Below are 20191 nucleotides of genomic sequence, written 5' to 3' on the forward strand. Positions count from 1 at the left end.
CTGCGTGTCTTTAGTAGGGCTTGGGCTTTTCTGGAAGCAGTTGTGTGTGTTTGTGTGTGTGTGTGTGTGTGTGTGTGTGTGTGTGTGTGTGTACGCGCGCGCACGCGCGCGTGCGTGCATGCATGCGCCCAAGCAATCACCCGCGCATGTGCCTGTCGGGGAGTCAGTGGGAGGGGGCTGGTAGGGGAGGTGGGAGAGCTGCTGGTAGGTGAGGGGAACTGCAGGGCCTCAGTTGCCAAGAAGCTGGTGATATCTGTCAGCTGTTTGCAAACTGTTTACCCATAGGGGATCTATTACAAGTGCTCAAATGAACAGGCAGCTTAGAAACTAGCAGCTTCCTGGGAGCTGCAATTACATAAGCATATATTTTTAATATAATAATAATTAAAAAAAAAAAAAAGTAGCAGCGGTATGCCTGGATCAGCTACAGCTCTCCGACAAGAGAGACTGAAGAAGACCAATGCAAGGCCAATTCCCCTTGGTTTATTCACCATTAATGAGGAAGATGAACAGCAAAAGAATGGAAATTCCAGAAGACCAAAAGGTATGCATTAGCTCCACTCTTTGGTTGGAGCCAGATTCAGCCCTTGTTCCCCACACTGCCTATTGCACGTTTTATAAACTGTGCTCGTCGTGCATGCTCCAGGGAGTGCTTGTGACCTCCTAGCACAGTTTGCTGGTAGTGTTTACACCCTCTGTATGCATGAAATGGGAAACAGTTTTTGTAAATTTGGTATATTTCAGATCAGTTGCCTTTTTTGACTTAAGCTACTTTCTTGGCCTAGAGATCTTTAATTTTCTTGTGCTCACTTAAACAGTGACCAGTCACTCTATCCTCATCAAGAGGAGCAAATACTGCATTACCAAGGTTTAAATGAACATTTAACCACCTACCTTAGGTGCCTCAGATAATTTTTGCTTACTTTAATTGAGTTTCTGCTTTAAAGGGATGAGTTAAAGTGACCCAAGAATGCAACCTTTCCTAGGCAGAGGATCAAAATGTCACTTCCCTTTCTATACTAAAATGCCAAGAGTGAAGAGGAGCACAGTGAACATTGAGGGCAAATGTAGAGGGTGAAGCTAGGGAGCAGGGAGGAGATCATGAGGTAGTATAACTTCTGATGATGACTTTGTCACTGAATGTGTGTATGGCAGTTGAAACGCACAGGGTACAGAAAAGGGAAGTCCGACCCTTGTGTTGTTCTTTCATGGCGATGAAAGGTGCAGCAGCTTGCCGGCTTCTTGAGGGCCTGTGTACAGCATCACTGTCAGCATTGTCTCATAGCTGCCCTCCCAGGGCTGTAATTATCAGCCAGAGACGGCAACATCAGGCACTTTTGAAAAAGGGGCTTTACAGCTTGCATTTTACATTTTCCAGCATCCTAAGTCTTGCCACCCCTTCCCGCAAATAGAGAAGCTGTTCTTAAACAGATGCATTATGAGTTTTCTTGCTTTTATGTGCTGATTAAATTTTAGCTTGCACTCAAATTATTCTGTCACTGAGATACCAAATTTTCGTCTGTGGTGCAGAGAGGTAGCATGACAAAGTAGAAAGAAAATATTTAAGCAATGATAGAGTGAAGCGTTTGAATAAAACCCAGTGTCTGAGGACTCCTGGTTTTCTTTTTCCGGGTTCTTGAATGAATCTTACTTTACTTTTCTTAAATAAAATTGAAACTGTCTACGTTAAATCCAAAAGCATATTTTTACGAAATTGTACACAGGGAAGTCTTAATAAGTAGAATCTTACTACTGTAGTTGATTTTTATTTACCATCAGACCTGGCTTCTGTCTGAGAACCAAATGACCTCAGAAATCAAATGATGCTGTGACTGGAAGGTGACTTAGTGTGATTCTTTTATTTGCCTGTGAATTCGATCGTTGAACCAGAGTATGTTGCTCTCAGTGAAAACTCAGTACTTTAAATTTTTAGCAGCAAATCATTTTGCCCTTGAACAGTTGGTAACTTTTAAAATTAATGTGGATTTGTTGAATTGCTCCCATGGGGTATTTTTGGAAACATTCTTGATTTGTGGTACTTTTCCTTGGGTGTCTGGAGCAGTAACTTAGGATAACCATCTATTTTGTTCTTAATAATTTTCTGGAATTCCTCTTCCTGTCTCCTGTTGTGTTTGTTCAGTTGCCTTTTACTATTTTTTAAAAAGAAAGAGAAAGGGGAGGAAAGAAAATGCTTCTAAAAATCAACTTATTTTTGGCAATTAATTTAGCTTCTTGGGTAAGAGAGACTTAATGAGGGAGTTTCTGACTCCCAACCATTTTTCTTTCTATCCCTGCCCACAGTGGTGGGGAGAGGGTAAGGGTTGGTATTGGAGAAGGACTGGAAGAAAAAAAATCCTGTGCTGATAAGGATGTTCAAACTTTCTGTGGATCACCAATTGTCTCTAATTTATGACACATTCAGTAAAATAAGCAGATAACCCTGGGTATCTCTAATTATGCTCGATGAATAAAACTATTGCCTTTGACTGAAATTTTCATTGGGTCTATCTTAACAATAGGAATATTCCCTTTGTAGTCCAGCATTGTCCCATGGAAAAATGATGGAAATATTCCATATCTGCATTGTCCAATAAAATAGCCATTAGCCACAGCTGCAGAGCTTCAAATATAGCTAGTGCAACTGAAAAACAAAATTTTAGTTAATAGCCACATGTGACTACTTTTTTGGACAACACAGTTCTAGTCTGTAGAGCTGTTACGTTCTGAATTTGTGTCTTCTCTGGTTTGTTCGTCCTTACTGCTTCCTGGTGTCGGATATGGTTGAGTCCTGAAATGAATGTGGTTATTAAGAACATCATGGAGCAAACAGCCTCTTTACTGCATGAGAACACAGAAACCTGGATGTTTCACAATTTTTCTTTTCCATTTAAATGTTATTGCACTGTTCTGAATATTATTATTACCAGTCACTAGTTGCCTGCATCATCTGTTACACCTTTTAATGGATTCTTTATTTTATTTTATTTTTTCTCTTTTTTTTTTAGGGACAGGGTCTTACCCTGTTGCCCAAGCTGGAGTGCAATGGCATGATCATAGCTCACTGCAGCCTCCAACTCCTGGGCTCCAGTGATCCTTCTGCCTCAACCTCCTTAATAGCTGGAATTACAGGCACATGCCACCACACCCAACTAATTTTTTAAAAAATTTTTTGTAGAGGTGGGATCTTGCTATGTTACCCAGGTGGTCTTGAACTCCTGGCTTCAACTGATCCTCCCACCTTGGCATCCCAAAGGGCTGGGATTACAGGCATGAGGGATTACAGGTATGCCTGACCATCTCTTATTTTCTAAATTATTATTTCCAAAGCGTCATAACAAGATGACATACAAGTTATCTTTTGTGTGTGACTATGAAAACACACAGTCAGAAACTTAACTTTTCCCACCCCATGGCCTAATCTGCCAACCATACTCAAACCTGGTGTCCAAACCTAGTTTTCATGCTTAGTATCTTTTTTCTACCAGTAATAAAGACGTTTACCATCTAAATTTTATGAGTTGAATGTTTCTGTGCAGGATTATCCTGGCTAATGATGAGTACCATCTTTTCAGGTACCATACTGTAGGGTAAACATCAATGAACTCAGTAAGAGTTAACGTGGAGATTACCATCTGGGCTTCTTTGGTGGCTTCATAGTTATCTGGTGGGGTGACAGTAGTTTGTTTAGCTGGTAGACTAGATAATTCCTAAAGGAGTGATTACTCTTCCATGTAATCAATAGGAGTGCAATGTTTTACATACCTTACTATTATTACCATAGTAATTAAATAGTCACTTGGAGCGAGCTGGGCCTATGCTGATGCTCTTATACCTCAGAACCTCAAGCCTCCTTATAATGCTGACTTCAGGACTGACTTCAGAGAGACTGTTTAGGTGCTGCAGTAATGAAATGCCCTTGGACAGGTTTCAAGGCAAACCTGCCTCATGGTGAATTTTGCTGAGCACAGTGATTATTAAGTAATAAGGCATTTTCTTCCTAAACAAGCATTTGTTAAATGCTCACTCTGTGGCAGATTATTCTGCTGGGGTTTTGTGTAAGCAATGCAAAGATAATTGACATGGTTTCTGCTCACAGTGGAGGAAGAAAAATATGTACAAATAACGCGAAAGTATAAATTGAAATCAGGAAAGGGAGAGGATGAGAGTGGTCGAAATGGTAAATATATGCCAACTGTGAAGCCATTAGCCTGAAGATTTTAATCCGAAACAGAGAGTTTAAGGGATATAAATTCCTATCCCATCCCAAATGTCTGGCTGAGGTTGGAAGCTCACACAGACTTTAAAGGCAGGAGCATAGAATAATGGGCAAAGCTTCTTTTGAATGCCGTTACAGAAGCTGGACATCCACACAATGTTTTCCCGCAGATGGACACTTCTAGAGGCTTCATGACTATTACACAATACATTTTACAACTTCTATTTTATTATGGCCTCCTGATCCATTCTGCGCACTGCCTAAAGCAGTCATCTCATTGACTTTATACTCCTGTCTTGTTTTATATAAAATGTGATTGATGTCCAGCTCGAACGTTAAATTTACTCATGACACTTGACTCTAAATGACTTTTACTTGCTTTTATCAAAAGTATCATCTTCCTCAAAAGATGAAAGACTCATCACTCTCTAGGTGGATCATGGTCTTCCTGCTTGCAGCCTTTCCTCTTTCCAACCCATCCTCCATAGCATGCCACTGTGACATCTTTCCAATGGGCATATCTGCCCATTGGAAATAAACTTCCCAGGGGTATTGCTTCCACTGAAACAGAGGTCTTGACTAGGAGGCTTAGAGCCATGTTTAGTCTATAGCTATGTTTATTTGTCCCCTGCAGGTATTTACAAGCCAACATTTAGAAACTGATTTTTTCATAATCTGGATTTCAGCTTCCCTTCAAAAACTGGAAGACACAGCCACCCTTGTCCTCTTTCTTTACAGTAATCATCAGCTGGAGCTAAGTAGCAGTTGTCATATGCTGTATATGGGTCATGCATGCTCCAGTGCCCCTCTTCTAGCATATGCATTACATGGCCTGCCTCAAGTTATCTACATTACTGTAGTCGTTGCTTTTGTGACCCCTGACTTAAGGAATAGGCCAAGCCCCTTGGCATGGCCCCTAGACTATGTACCAGCTGGTCCCTTTTTCCCTCTCCATCCTCTTTCCTGCCACTCTTCACACTTTGTGCCCCAGCAGCACCAAAGTACTTGCATTTGTCTGCTCCGTCATGCTCTTGCATGCCTCTGTGACCTACTCATGCTCATCCATTTGCCTCGCCTTTCTTCCTCATTTGAGTGACTCTGACTTAGGCTCTGTAGAATCAGGTCACATGCCATCTTCTCCAGACTCAACTTGGGTACCATCTCCAGAAAACCTCCTCTCTTGCTCCCAGCCTCCTCATTCCTGGTACAAAGGGCAGCCCTCACTGTGCTCCTTTGGCACTGTAAGTCCTGTACTTACTTCAGTCCTGACGCTTACTTCAGCGTAATGAAATCATCTATGAACACTTCCATGCCCTTCTCGACACTGTAAGCTTTGTAAGGGCCAGGACTCACTCCTCTTTATATCCTGTACCTTCCAGAGTATGTGGAACATTATGAAACAAAGGTAAACTTAACACCTAAAATAACATTCACAGCCTCTGAAGGTCTTCATAATATAGAAATTCTAAGAAATGTTGTTAGCATTAGAATTGCCCTTTCAAGGTAACTACTTGGAAAGAGACAATTCTGTGTTTGATATGTCAATCATATTGCTCTCTACCAAACTGCATTTGTCTAATGGTATACCAGAGATTCTCTTTTTCTTCTTCTTCTTCTTTCTTTCTTTCTTTCTTTCTTTCTTTATTTATTTATTTATTTTGAGGCAAGGTCTTACTCTGTCTTCCAGGCTGAAGTGCAGTGCTATGATTGTGGCTCATTACAGCTTTGAACTCCTGGGCTCAAGTGATTGTACCTCCTCAGCCTTCTAAGTAGCTTGCAACTAAAGGTGCACGCCACCGTATTTGGCTGTTTTTCTTTTCTTTTGATTTGTAGGGGTGGTGTCTTGCTTTCTTGCCTAGGCTGGTCTCCAACTCCTGGGCTTAAGTGATCCCCACATTTGACCTCCCAAAGTGCTGGGATTACATGAGTGAGCCGCTGCACCCAGCCCTGTTTTGTTGTTTTCTGTCTTGCTATTCAATTTTCTTTGGTGGAAAAACGAAGGTATATAGTTAGAAGGTGCTATTAATTGACCACTTTGTTAATATCAAGGTTAATAATGCTTTCTGTCCCTTTTGTTAGTTAATCATAAAGAAATACAACTTCTCCTTTAAATCAAGACACAGCGGTTCTGAGAAACTGTACCCCCACCCCCATTTTGTTAAAATGTATATTTATGGAACCTGCAGTGACTTCTCTTCTTTTGGCCTTTCCACTGTAAAGGTAGAATTTCTGCCAGTTAAGGTTTCCAAATGAAATATAACCTAATGTTTACCATTTATATTTCTATTGGATAGGTGATGATCTAGTGACTGTAATGTCCTTTTCTAAGTCATTGGTTTGTTTTCCAAGAGGAGTCTTAGAACAAGAAATGTGAATGCCTCTATAGAGTCATTCTCATACATGTCCTTGTTTCTTCTTTTGTTCTGTAAGGCTTGCACCATTCCGTTTCCTAGTATCTTTAGGTGTGCCATTTTAAGGCTAGGTAAATGGTTTCAGCTGTTAAATTTAACAGCTAGGGAGGCAAAAATATGTTTTAGAACAACAATGTCAAAGATCCTTATTATGAGGAGGAAATCTTGAGGTCAAATTGATTGGCATAACTTTTATTTGCTAAAGAGACCTTAAATATAATCTTTTATTCAAAGTATATAAAAATAATGGGGGATGAGGCAAGGATTACATTCTCTAATGTATGTCTTGTACTCATTGGATTCTCTATAACTGTTTGAGTAAATGAATACAACTGTTCCCCAGGCATTCTGTGTTACATAAGTAGAAATTACCATACATGTCACTGTGTACAAGAGGAACATGATTTAACCTGTGTATAACCAAGGTTTTTGTGTAGTGAGGTACAATATAAAATGTAATTTACTTGCTAAATAAAACTAAAAGACTTAAAAATTGTGTGCCTGTTTCCAGAGCTAAAACTGATGGAGCTAAAAGAGCTGACTCCTCTAGTCACAGGAATCAAACACAATTAAGTATTTGCTTAGAGTTTCCCAGCTGATAACTCTTAGATATTATTTATTAGAAGATTGTAGTCTGAATTTGAATTGAGTATCCATTTCCATTAACGTCTGTGTGTCTCCAAGAGCAACTTTAATTTGTTGTTACAGAAATTCTCCAAGTGGCTCCAGGCACCTTGACCGTGTTTTTCACTTAGTAGAAGCTTAACAGCAATTGGCCAGGCGTGGTGGCTCACACCTGTAATCTCAGCACTTTGGGAGGCCAAGTCAGGCAGCTTACCTGAGGTGGGAGTTCAAGACCAGCCTGGCCAACATAGAGAAACCCTGTCTCTACTAAAAACACAAAATTAGCAGGGCGTGGTGGCACATGCCTGTAATTCCAGCTACTCGGGAGGCTGAGGCAGGAGAACTGTTTGAACGTGGGAGGCAGAGGTTGCAGGGAGCCGAGATTGTACCATTGCACTCCAGCCTGGACAGTAAGAGTGAAACTCCATCTCAAAAAAAAAAAAAAAAAAGAAAAAAAGAAAAGAATAAAAAAGAAACTTAACAGCAATGAAGGTGATTTTATCAAGAGACTCCATCTTAATTCTCGGGTCATCTAGACATTTAGGAAAAGCCCACTTTATGTTGCACCTTCCATATGTTAAGTTTATGTTCTAGTTTCCCAATTTCAGAAGGCGAGTCTGAATATAATACCCCGTTATACCCCAGACCCAGATTCAGAGGCCCAAAGTGTGTCCCAGATGGACCTAAGACAGTGAAATATTTACCAGAGCACCATTTGACGTTTATGCCAACTGTAAAATGCAAGTCCTGTTTTTCCGGCTATCTGCCCAGCAATGGTTTGTTAGTAAGAAAATTCTCATAGAATCTTTCTAGATTCCAAAGAATTTACAATCCCAGGTTGGAAATGAAGTTCAGGAGTATAGACCAAGAAAAATTATGCTAACAGTTTTTCTCTTGAATATATATGGTTTGGGGGACCAGATTTATTCTACGTTAAAGTTGTAGGCCTAATAAAGTAGTCAAAAGATATTAAAATACCAAGATTCAGCAGAACCTGTTATTCTAATACCATTGTTGAGAACAACAGTCCGGAGGGTGGTGGCACCTCTGTACTCCTAAGAGAATTGCTTTCAATGTCAGTAGTTGAATGCATTACCAAGAGTTGTCTTGGAGTTGGGCAGGAGGAAAGAGAGTTGGAATCTCTATTAGCCCCTTTTAAAAACTTCCCAAATAATGTAGCTTAAGATCTAAGTAAAAATGCAGCTTTAAGTTACCCCCTTTAAACCAGTTGTCACCTCTGAGCCCTGATGTAGAACTATAGAAATTCTGAACCAGCCACTATCAGGGGATATCAGTTTACATAGTAGGAAAACAGGATACTAGAAAGGTTTCACCACGTTCACTAGTTATGAGTGGTCACAGGTCCACGTTTGCCACAGTTATTCGAAATCCAGGCTATATTTGGTGTGAGAAACTGTGGGAAAAAAGTGATAGAAAAAGTGCTACTTGTGGAAACATGCACATTACTGTTAATAATGTTTAACCTTTCTAAGCCTCAGATTCTCATCTATGAAATGAAATTAATTAAATCATGCTCACAGGTAATGGTGAGTATTAGAGAGAATACATAAGCACTTAGCTTATTCTCTGGAAAATAATTGGAGCTCATTATGTGACAACTGTAATACTGGTAATATATAACCAAATGTCTCACATTTTCTGGTACCTTCTACTGACATGTTCTGTTGGTAGAATAACCTGGTGGAAAGACCATCATGCTTGTCTGTGCTGCACCTTGTGCAGTCTATTTTTATGGAGATATTTTCCCTAATCTAATTTCCTTCCTTCACTTGCTTGTGAGTAAAAATTTCTAGGAAGGCTGCCTCCTTTCTTGTGCCATTTAGTCACTTTCCTGTCATAGGCACATGTGACTGGATCCTCCTTCTGTGTTCATGTGGATCAAAACTCCTAGCTGCCAGGTAGATTGTTCATGCAGTACCCTGTAATTTTGTTGTGTTAAATGAAGGATATAAATTGCCATTATGTCAGATCACCTTACTTGTTATTTTAAATACAATTAATGGAGTGTACCTGTTATTCCTTGGGATTAATGGAAAACTCTGATCTACCTTAATCAGGAAACAATAGCAGTGATCTTCTGCCATTTTAAAAGCCAATTCAAAGGGTTTTTTTTTTTTATTTGCAAGGCTTTTTTTTCCCCTTCTGATTTGGGGGGTGTGTGTGTGCTCTTGTGCATGTGTGTGTGAATCGCTTGATGGCAGTGTCCTAGGCTATCGGACAGGTTTCTGCCAGTGGTTGAGATTATGGATGCTTACATTTAGGGATGCCAAATGTATCCAGGCTTATTTTATGTAGGTTTATTTTCAGCACCAAGACTTCTTATTCTGCATATGATTAGCCATCTTTTATTTCAATACATCTTGTTTCTCTGTGGTAGTCACGTTTTGTTCTCTAGTCACTCAGAATTAAGTGCTATGAACACTTATGGTAGAGAAAGCACCAAATTCAATATTATTTGCTGCTAGAATTGAGCATATATATGCCAGGGGATCTGTGTCCTGGTGGAGTAGATACTGTCTTGCTTGGAGCTCTTTCCTCTACCCGGTGTGTACTTCGGCTGCTTCTCCTCTCTCCCTTTCACTCTACCTTACTTGTCCCTTAGTTTAAATGTCATTTCCTTGGCTAGGTCTGGTGACTTATGCCTGTAATCCCAGTGCTTTGGAGGCTGAGGTGGGAGGATGATTTAAGCCCAGGAGTTCAAGAATAACCCTGGCAACAGAGATCCTATCTTTACAAAAAAATACAAAAATTAGCCAGGTGTGCTGGTGTGTGCCTGTGATCTCAGCTACTTCAGAGGCTGAGGTGAGAGAATCACCTGAGCCCAAGGAGGTTGAGGCTGCAGTGAACCATGGTCATAGCACTATACTCAAGCCTGGGCAACAGAGTGAGACCCTGTCTCACCAAAAAAAAAAAAAAAAAAAAAAAAAAAAAATTGCCATGTCCCTAAGGATGTCCCCAGACCAAGCTAGTCTCAGATTCTGGGCCCTTTCTTACTCCAGGCAAATTGTGTATTAAGTGTTTGCTGAATCGTTTATTGTTTGTCTCCTCAACTAGACAAAGCTTCCAGAAAGCAATGAGTATGTCGACTATCAGATTCACACTGTGCCCCAGCACCTATACAAAGTGTAGTATGCACATACTTTCTTTTATTGTGCTTCACAGATACTGCTTTTTTATTTTTTTATTTATTTATTTATTTTTTATTTAACAAATTGAAGGTTTGTGGCAACCCTCTATCAAGCAAGTCTGTTGGCACAATTTTTCCAGCAGCATCTCTGTGTTGTATATCGGGAATTCTTGCAATATTTCAAACTTTTTCATTGTTATTATATCTCTTACGGTGATCTGTGATGGGTGATCTTTGATGTTACTACTGTAATTACTTTGGGATGCTACAAACCATGCCCACATAAGATAGCAAACTTAGCAAATACTGTGTGTGTGCTGACTGCTTCACCAACCCAGCAGTTTCTGTCTCTCTCCCTCTCCTCAGGCCTTCCTATTTTTTGAGACATGACAATTTCAAAATGAAGTTAACTCATAACCTTATGGCCCCAATCTAAGTGCTAAAGTGAAGAATTGCACGTCCCTCACTTTAAATCAAAAGCTAGAAATGAGTAAGCCTAGTGAGGGAAGGCATGTTGAAAGCCTGGATAGGCCGAGAGCTAAGCCTCTTGCACCAAACAGCCAAGATGTGAATGCAGAGGAAACATTCTCTTTTTTTTGAGACCGAGTTTCGCTCTTGTTACCCAGGCTGGACGCGATCTCGGCTCACTGCAACCTCCGTCTCCTGGGTTCAGGCAATTCTCCTGCCTCAGCCTCCTGAGTAGGTGGGATTATAGGCATGTGCCACCACGCCCAGCTAATGTTTTGTATTTTTAGTAGAGACAGAGTTTCACCATGTTGACCAGGATGGTCTCGATCTCTTGACCTCGTGATCCACCCGCCTCGGCCTCCCAAAGTGCTGGGATTACAGGTGTCTACCACCACACTTGGCTAACTTTTTGTATTTTTAGTGGAGATGGAGTTTCGCCATGTTGGCCAGGCTGGTCTTGAATTCCTGACCTGAAGTGATTCACTTGCCTTGGCCTCCCAAGGTGCTGGGATTATAGGTGTGAACCACCACACCCAGCCACAAGGAGGTTAATGTTGTTTTCATGCCTGCCATCACAACATCCATTTTTGCAGCCCTTGGATCAAAGAATAATTTTGACTTTCAAGTCTTATCACTTAAGAAATATATTTTGTAAAGTTATGGCTGCCATAGATAGTGATTCCTCTGATGGAGATGCACAAAGAAAATTGAAAACCTTCTGGAATAGATTCACCATTGTAGATGCCATTAATAATGTTTGTGATCCACGGAAGGAGATTGGTATGCCAAACCCCTGTTTATTCCAGTGGGGATGGCACCGGGTTCAAGAGGCTGAAAAAGAGACCCAGAGCCAGCGAATAAGACCTAGGTTTTACTGGGAACTTACACACGGATGAGAGAGTCCAGTGGTGGCAGACTGGGCAAAACCACCACCACCATTTGCAGAACGAATGCAATTTAAATAACATTTTTATTTAACACCCTCTGCCTAGCAACCTCCACCTGGCAAACCTCATTTAATCCAAAACAATGAGCCTTGATCCCCTGTATGGCCCATGTTCCACAGGATTCATCTGGGGCTCAGGTGTTCCTCATAGACAAGGAATGGATCTCTGAGTTGACCACTTCTGGATTCCTTAGCTCAGACTTCTGAATACACATTCAGGTGCCTCTGCCATATAAGGTCATTCTCAGGTAAACTCAAGTCACATTGTCACTGTCAGGTGCATCTACCATACAAAACTCAAAATATCAACATTAACAGGAGTTTGGAAGCATTGATTCCAACCTTCACCAATGACTTTGAGGGGTTTAAGACTTCAGAAGAGGAAGTAACTGCAGATGTGGTGGAAATGGCAGAGAACTAGAATTAGAAATAGAGCCTGAAGGTGTGACTGAATTGCTGCAATTCCATGATAAAACTTGAACAGATGAGTTTCTTCTTATGGATGAACAAAGTAAGTGGTTTCTTAAGATGGAATCTATTCATGGTGAAGATGCCGTGAACATTGTTGAAATGACAGCAAAGGATTTAGAATATTACATAAACTTAGTTGATAAAGCAGCACCAGGGTTTGAGAAGATAAGAGTCCATTTTTGAAAGAAGTTCTGTAGATGAAATACTATCAAACAATACCTCATACAACAGAGAAATAAATCTTTCATGAAAGAAATTGCCACAGCACCCCAACCTTCAGTGACCACCATCTTTATCAGTCAGCAACCATCAACATGGAAGCAAGACCCTCCACCAGCAAAAAGATTTCAACTCACTAAAGGCTCCAATGATTGTTTGCATTTTTTAGCAATCAAGTATTTTTTAATGAAGTTATGTACATTGTTTTAGGACATAATGTTGTTGTACTCTTAATAGACTACAGTGTAACGAAAACATAACTTTGTATGCACTGTGAAACCAAAAACTGTGCGATTTGCTTTATTGCATTATTTGCTTTATTGGGGTGGTCTGGAACTAAACCAGCAGTATTCTGAGGTATGCCTTGTTGAGACTTCCTAAATCTTCATTACATGAACAGATATCACAAACTACATAAAAACTTGAATACATCTAACAATTTTTTACATTCATAATAGTCTTAGACATTTTGGTATTTCGTTTTTCCGCTGAAACAGTTCTCTTTTTCCATTGAGCTGTTCTGTAGAACTTGAAGGAAATTATTTCTAGGTGCTGATTCAAGACCTCTTAGTCCATGGGTGCTAAGCCAGATGGCAGAAGCCCAAATCTGGTTCCTCATGAGATAACTGACTGAAGGCAACACACTCTGGCTCTGCGGCTGGAGAATGATGCAGCACAGCTGGAGAGGCAATCTGTCTAGGCTTTTGAACATTCCAGGATCCGGGACTTTGCTCTGAATCTAGCAAAGGCCTGGAGATACCAGATCAATCATCACCCTGCCTGGTGATAATGACAGTGACTTTTGTGTTAATGACCTTTGTCCACTAGCCTTCATGTAGTGATGACTTGTTTGTTTTCGGCTAGGACATTGGCTTGGAGAGTCTGCAATGGCTTACTTGCATAAAATTCCAGTGCTAGACCATTCCAGAAGCACCTTCTACCATCGTCTTTCCTTGAACTCCCAAAGCTTATTATAAAATGTTTATTTTGAGTTTGTAGTATATCCTCATTACAGCCATGTTTGAAGTATTTTAAGTATTTTCTTTCCTTTTGCACAGTGGAAATTCAGTTATCATGACCATATTAAGTATAAGCCAGGGAGAAGTTACATACACAAATCCTTAGTGATTTAAACTCCCACTGAGCTCTTGACTAGTAGTGTCTCCACCTCTGCTCCACCTGTGCCTCTGTGGATTAGGAAAGATCTTGGAAAGTGAACCAGAGCTGCTGCTAATCTAACAAAGTCCACTGTGTACCTAGCCACATTCCCCCTGGTTCTCCACCTATTCAGTGCATCTTATTAAGCCACTCTCACAAATTTCCTTTTATGCTTTTGTTTTATAATACCATCTCCGTATCTGCCTTTTTTTTTTGAAGGCCCAGTAAAACAGGTTAAGACAGGTTCTTTGTGGGTAGACAGTTCCTGGTACACACCTTGTATTCAGCGCTGTGAAGATGCAAAGTGGCAACTGAGATGTTAGGATTCAAAACCTCAGCACTCTGGGTTTTCACCCTGGGCTTGCTTGGGGAATCACAATTTCTTTTCATGAATTTGCTACCTCTGATTCTTCTGTGACATACAGTAGAAAATCCTATCCTAATTCTTAATGGTATTGTTCAGAATCCTATAATTTCCCCTTACCCATCTAGTAGTGTAGAATACTGTGACATTAAAATTAGTATGAATTTTGAATGGAACTCCAAACTGACCTCTTACATCAACCAAATTTTCTCACAATCCAAGCAATTTCAAAATTATTCTCACTCTACTGCCGTAAGTTTCAGTGACACACACGTCTACTTTGATGCTGCATGACCTTCACTTGAACTTCATTCAGCCAGCAGTGTAGGTTTATGCTGGGACTTGTTTCCACACCAACTGTGGGATCAGCAACTCAGAAATTCCCCTAGGTATCCACAGACTTCAGATTCCGCAAACAGTGATTTGGTGCCTACCCTGTGCTAGATGTCTCCACGTGCAGTAGTCTCCCGCTTATCCTTCTAAGAGCCCCAGTGGATGCCAGAAACCTCAGATGGTACTGACCCCTATATGTATATACTATGTTTTTTCTATACATACCTGTGATACAGTTTAATTTATAAATTAGACACAGTAAGAGGTTAACAATAATAAAATATAATCTAGCATACTGTAATAAAAGTTATATGAATATGGTCTCTCCCAGAATATGTTGTTATATTATACACACCTATTTTCAGACCGTAGTTGACTGTAGGTCACTCAGAATGCAGAAAGCGAAACCAGCGATGGGGTGAACTGCTGCGTGTGAGCTTATCCTCCTACGTGCAGTAACGCTTTGTACCTTCTGAGCCTTCATCCTCTCCACCACCCCCAGGCTTCTGAATCCCCTGTGTTCTCACAGTTATGAGTCCCCCCTACTCACTGGTGTTTTGTCAAGCTTGGAACGCATGGGTAACCATTTCAATGGTGCACTTGCAGTGATGCCTGGGCCTTCCTTGCAGGCTCAGGTATTCCCTGATAGCCTCCTGTTTCTTTTTTAGGTCTGTTGAATACGACTGGGAGACTCCTAAAAACCAGCTGCTTGGGTCAGTTCCACTTTCTTATTCTCTCACCATCAGCTGAGCCCAATTTGCTGCTGGCCAGTTGTCAAATCACATCCCAGGGGTGATCACCTCTCTTGTCTACTGTACATCACTCTTTTGCCCAGGCTGGAGTACAGTGGCACGATCTTGGCTCACTTCAACCTCTGCCTCCTGGGTTCAAGCAATTCTCCTGTCTCAGCCTCCTGAGTAGCTGGGACTACAGGCGCATGCCACCACACCCAGCTAATTTTTGTATTCTTAGTAGAGACAGGGTTTCACCATATTGGTCAGGCTGGTCTCAAACTCCTGACCTCAGGTAATCCACCTGCCTCGGCCTCCCAAATTGCTGGGATTAGAGGTGTGGGCCACCGTGTCCCTCAGCCTGTACCTCACTCTTAACATCTAATATTTGCTGTGAATCATGAGGATGTTTTAAATTAGCTTTCAGGCGGGGGACCACAGCTCATGCCTATAATCCAGTGCTTTGGGAGGCAGAGGCAGAAGGATCTCTTGAGTCCAGGAGTTCAGCACCAGGCTGGACAGCATTGTGATAGCCCATCTCTGTAAAATTGAAAAATAGTCTTACATGGTGGTGCCTGTATATATTCCCAGCTAAGTCAGGGGGCTGAGGTGAAATAATTTCTTGAGGATGGGAGATTGAGGCTGCAGTGAGCTGTAATCCTGCCACTGCACTCCAGCTTGTGCAACAGATTGAGACCCTGTCTCAAAACAAAACAAAACAAAACAACAAAAACAGACTGGGTGCAGTGATACATGTAATCCTAGCACTTTGGGAGGCCCAGGTGGATTACTTGAGGCGAAGAGTTTGAAGCCACTGTGGGCAACATACCAAGATCACATATTTACAAAAAACTTAAAATAAGGAGCTTCTACATTGTAATTTACTCTCTTGACTAGAGAGAGAAAATAGATGGAAGGACATATAGCCTGTATTATTCTAATTACAATTCAACAGAAAGGAGAGGAATGAAGAACTTCTGTTTTCTTTTGATACGATTTTGAAGAAGGAAGAGGTTAATGTTTAAAAAGGACTGTTGGCCACTGACATTGGATTTCAGTAAATCCTAAGTGTCAACCGTATTGCAGTTATGTGGCTAGTGACATGATTTTTTGGTGAAGTGTTATGGGGAGGAGTAAATTGAATGCTCCAGCCCCATCTGAGGATTTCTTGGTTATTTATTGTGGGTATTACAACTACAGATGCTTCAAGAGAGAGTTAATAAAATTACTGATCTGTATCTTTTTACTTTAAGAGAACAAAGTTAAAGAATGAGTCCATTACTATTTCAGGTGATATGTTTAGAAAGCAGAGCTTTATTTCAGGACTTAAATGATATTAAATGGTGTTTTTTGAATTCCATTCTTCTGACAGTTACTGTCATAATCATTTGTAGTGAAACCTACTTAGTCATTCTCAGTATCCTGGACTTGGTTTCTTCCAAGATTAGATACACTTTAATGAGTAGGTTAATTTTCTATTTCAGTTTCTCTCTAGTGTATTTGATCTTCAAACTTGACTGTGATATTTTAATGTGAACATTAAAACAAAAAATAAATAAGAAAACCATACTGGGTTGCGACTGATGGTTCATCCTGGACCAGTCTACAGTATTTAGCATTATCATTTCTTTCTTGGGGCCCTGAGACTTAGCATTCATGAGACTTAGAAGTTGACTGAGGAGAAGCAGGTATCCCTGTATGAAGCCCTAGTAGGTATATCACATCAACAGAAAGCTTGGAACAGTTAGGTTCGCAAAAAGTTTGGTGCCCAAATTCAGGATGCTTGATCTCTGGTAAGTTAATATTTGATAAAAAAATTAATTTCCTTATCCTGAGGCTGATGAAGATCTCTTCTGAGAATCACAGTGATGCTTCAGGACTGATAATGATGTGACAAGTCTTTGTTACTGTGGTCTCTGATGACAACCGAATTTTCTTTTCTTTCTCTTTTTTTTGAGATAGTGTTGCCCTGGTTGGAGAGCAGTGGTGCGATCTTGGCTTACTGCAGACTCTACCTCCCCAGGCTCAAGTGATCCTCCTACCGCAGCCTCCCACGTAGCTGAGAGTACTTGCACGCGCTACCATGTCCAGCTAATTTTTGTATCTTTGCAGAGACAGGGTTTCACCATGTTGCCCATGCTGGTCTCAAACTCCTGAAGCAATTCACCTGCCTCAGCGTCCCAAAGTGCTGGCATTACAGGCTTTCACCACTGCACCCAGCCTGAAAACCAAATTTTCTAACAGGCAAAATGGGCAAGTCAGATTTTAATGTACTAGGATTAGCTCTGAAATTTTAAATTGGGGATGTGTGTCAAATAATATGTAGAATTGAGAGAGCTCGCAGTGTGTCATGGTGTCTTGGAGGCCATACGGGGTAGGTGTTAAAATTTGGACTCTGGAGCCAGTCCAGAGCCCATTTTGTGCCTCCTCCTAAATGTATGCTTTAGGAGGTACTTACAACTTCTGTGCCTCACTTGCTTTATCCATAAATCAGGGCAGGTAGTGAAACCTATCTCACAGGGTTAGTAAGGATTAGGTGAAATCATCTAAAATGTGCCTGTAACTGTGCCTAATCAGGTACTATTCAGGCAGCCTGTAAATGGTATCGAATGTTATTTATATTTGGAAAGTTTTCTTAGTTCAATGGCTTTATCTTAGTAGTTTTAAGAAACCAACATTTTGTTAAGATGTCTAAATTTTGGGTTTTTTTAAATGTTTTTTCTTAAATTTAAAAAGAAAAGAATTATTTAAAAAATAAAATTTGTTTTTTTCTTTTTTGGGGAATCTTCTGGAAGGATGTCTAAATTTTGGAAGACTTGAAACAAGTTAAAAGAAATGTGTATCTGGTCTGTGAGAAAATTGAAAGCAGTAATTCTGGCTTTAGGCAGATTACTACCCTGCTTCCTGTCCTTCTCTCCTGTTTTCTGGATCTTCTTGGCCTCCAGGAGTCCAGAGAGAGAACTGTGGGATTTGAAGACTCACGTAAGGTATCCTTTAAGCCGTCCATTGAGATTGACCCCCACTTAAGTACATTTCAGCTCAAAACGCTGCCTTCCCCCACTTTTCTTGGGGGCAGGGATTACTTTTCTTGTAACCCCTCTTAAAAGAAAACTTCAGACAAGTTAAATTTGATGGAGTTTAATTGAGCAAAAAAAGAGAATTCATGAATCAGGCAGCCTCCAGAATCACAGCAGATTCGGAGACTCCAGGGGTGCCTTGTGGTCAGAACAAATTTATAGACAAAAAGGGTAAAATGACGTACAGGAATCAGAAGTGAGGTACAGAAACAGTGAGATTGGTTACAGCTTGATGTTTGCCTTATTTAAATACAGTTTGAACACTCAGCAGTTTATGAGTGGTTGAAGTATGGCCGCTGGGATTGGCCAACACTTCGCTGTTGTGACAGGTGCATGCTACTAAGTTAGGTTTTCAGTTTTGTCTGCCTATTAAGCTAGGTTACAGTTTGTCTACGAGGACTCAAATATAGAAGTACGAAGTGTTTAGGCCGTAGGTTTGCTTTAACACCCACCTCAAGCTTCATTCCTTTTTGGAAGTGAAAGGAATTTATCCAATATTCTATTGGATAAATAGTGAAGGAAATCTTTCCAATAAAAAGGAGTCTGTTGACCTGTGTAGGCGGGACCAGTTCCAGTATCAGCCAGGGCCAACTCCCAGTACTGAGGCTGGAAGGGCAGATGCCCCCTGCTAAATAATCTTTTATCGAGTCGAGAAATTTCCCAAAACCTATAAACCTTAAAATATTCTGAATTCTCTACAATTGTGAATTCTTTCCTCTTAAAAACTCCTGAACCAATGCCCTTCCCTTTCCCTCCCCACATTTCCCTTCCCTACAGGTGACCCTCAAGTGTGGTTTGTGTAAAGTATTATTAATTCCAGTTATTTAGTGACCTCTTCTTTCTCAATGAAACCTAATACCATCCACAGAAATAATTATGCAGGTCTTTAGGTAAGGATTAACTTGCTACAAGTTTTCTTTGATCACCACAGTCATCTTGTGTATATTCAATTCTCCTTATTTGATGTTCCATTATATTTACTTATATACAGTATATCAGTGGCAAGATGTGTTGAATTGAGGTGATACTGTTAAAAAAAAGTTTTTCTGGGAGAACATAAATTGGCATTTACTCTTAGGACTTTTCTTTTAACATTATATTCAATTAAAAACAGATTTTTTTTTTGTTGCTGATTTGATGAACAACAAAGTAATTTCTCAAGGCTCAAGTTATTAAACCTTTTTACCAATCACTTTGCTTTTGTTACATCAGCATATTTATAAAGGTTTTCTGAAGGAAAAGATTAGGTCAACATACACGTCATAATCAATGTCTAATGGTAGTTTTTCCCACAGTGGAAAAGATACTGTGGTTACATGGACTACATTTAAAGTTCCTTAATTTTTCCTACTTGCCAGTTACAAGTCCTATATGAGAATTATTAAATTTTTCTTTTTGTCAAACTTTTAAGTGTCATGGAGGTTTGTGCAGACGATTTCATCACCCGGGAATTAAGCCTGGTGTTCATTAGTTATGTCTCCTGATCCTCTCCCTCCTCTAGTAGGCCCCGGTATCTTGCTGTTCCTTTCAATGTGTCAGTGTGTTCTCATTATTTGTCTTCTACTTCTTACTTTTTAAAACTTGAAAATAACCTCAGATGCCTAGTAATTGTCTAACTGTAGCAAATATTTTTATTAGAACTTATTATCCTTGACAGTTACTTTTATAATAGCAATGTGAGGCAAATAGTACTTTTACATCAGACACACGAAACTGGAGACACTGAAATGAGGACATTATGGCTAATGTTCATCTCTCTCCTCCTTCCTTTTCCTGTTTCCCTTCCCAGGGAGATAATATGTACCTTTGCATTTCTGTAGTTTTACTACATATATATATATCTATCAATAATATATACATTACATAGAAATGTAATGTGTAATTGAGTTCTTAACAGTTCAGAAAGATACTATTTTATGACTTGCCAACCCAGCTTATTTCACTTTATACCTTGTTGTAAGATTATATACCTTTCTCAGTCCTTTATTTTATCATCTGTTTGTCCCTAAAAAGTAGAACTCCTGA

General features: G+C 40.2%; 1 protein-coding gene across 14 annotated transcripts in view; it reads left to right on the forward strand.

Annotated features, from left to right (window-relative positions):
- Positions 1-20191, forward strand: part of MAP7 (microtubule associated protein 7) — a 193320-nt gene that overhangs the window by 24494 nt on the left and 148635 nt on the right. For 4 of the 14 annotated variants that reach the window (XM_074397400.1, XM_074397402.1, XM_074397404.1 and 1 more), the window contains exon 2: positions 405-544. The exons of 6 other annotated variants lie outside the window; for them this stretch is intronic. In XM_074397400.1, the coding sequence (XP_074253501.1) occupies positions 412-544 (133 nt within the window). In that variant the 5' untranslated portion in view covers positions 405-411. Of the gene's footprint in view, positions 545-20191 lie in introns of all 14 variants that reach the window. 4 more of the 14 variants (XM_074397399.1, XM_074397401.1, XM_074397403.1 and 1 more) reach the window with 2 other exon arrangements.

The sequence above is a fragment of the Saimiri boliviensis genome, chromosome 4 (genome assembly GCF_048565385.1).
Source record: "Saimiri boliviensis isolate mSaiBol1 chromosome 4, mSaiBol1.pri, whole genome shotgun sequence".
NCBI lineage: Eukaryota > Metazoa > Chordata > Mammalia > Primates > Cebidae > Saimiri > Saimiri boliviensis.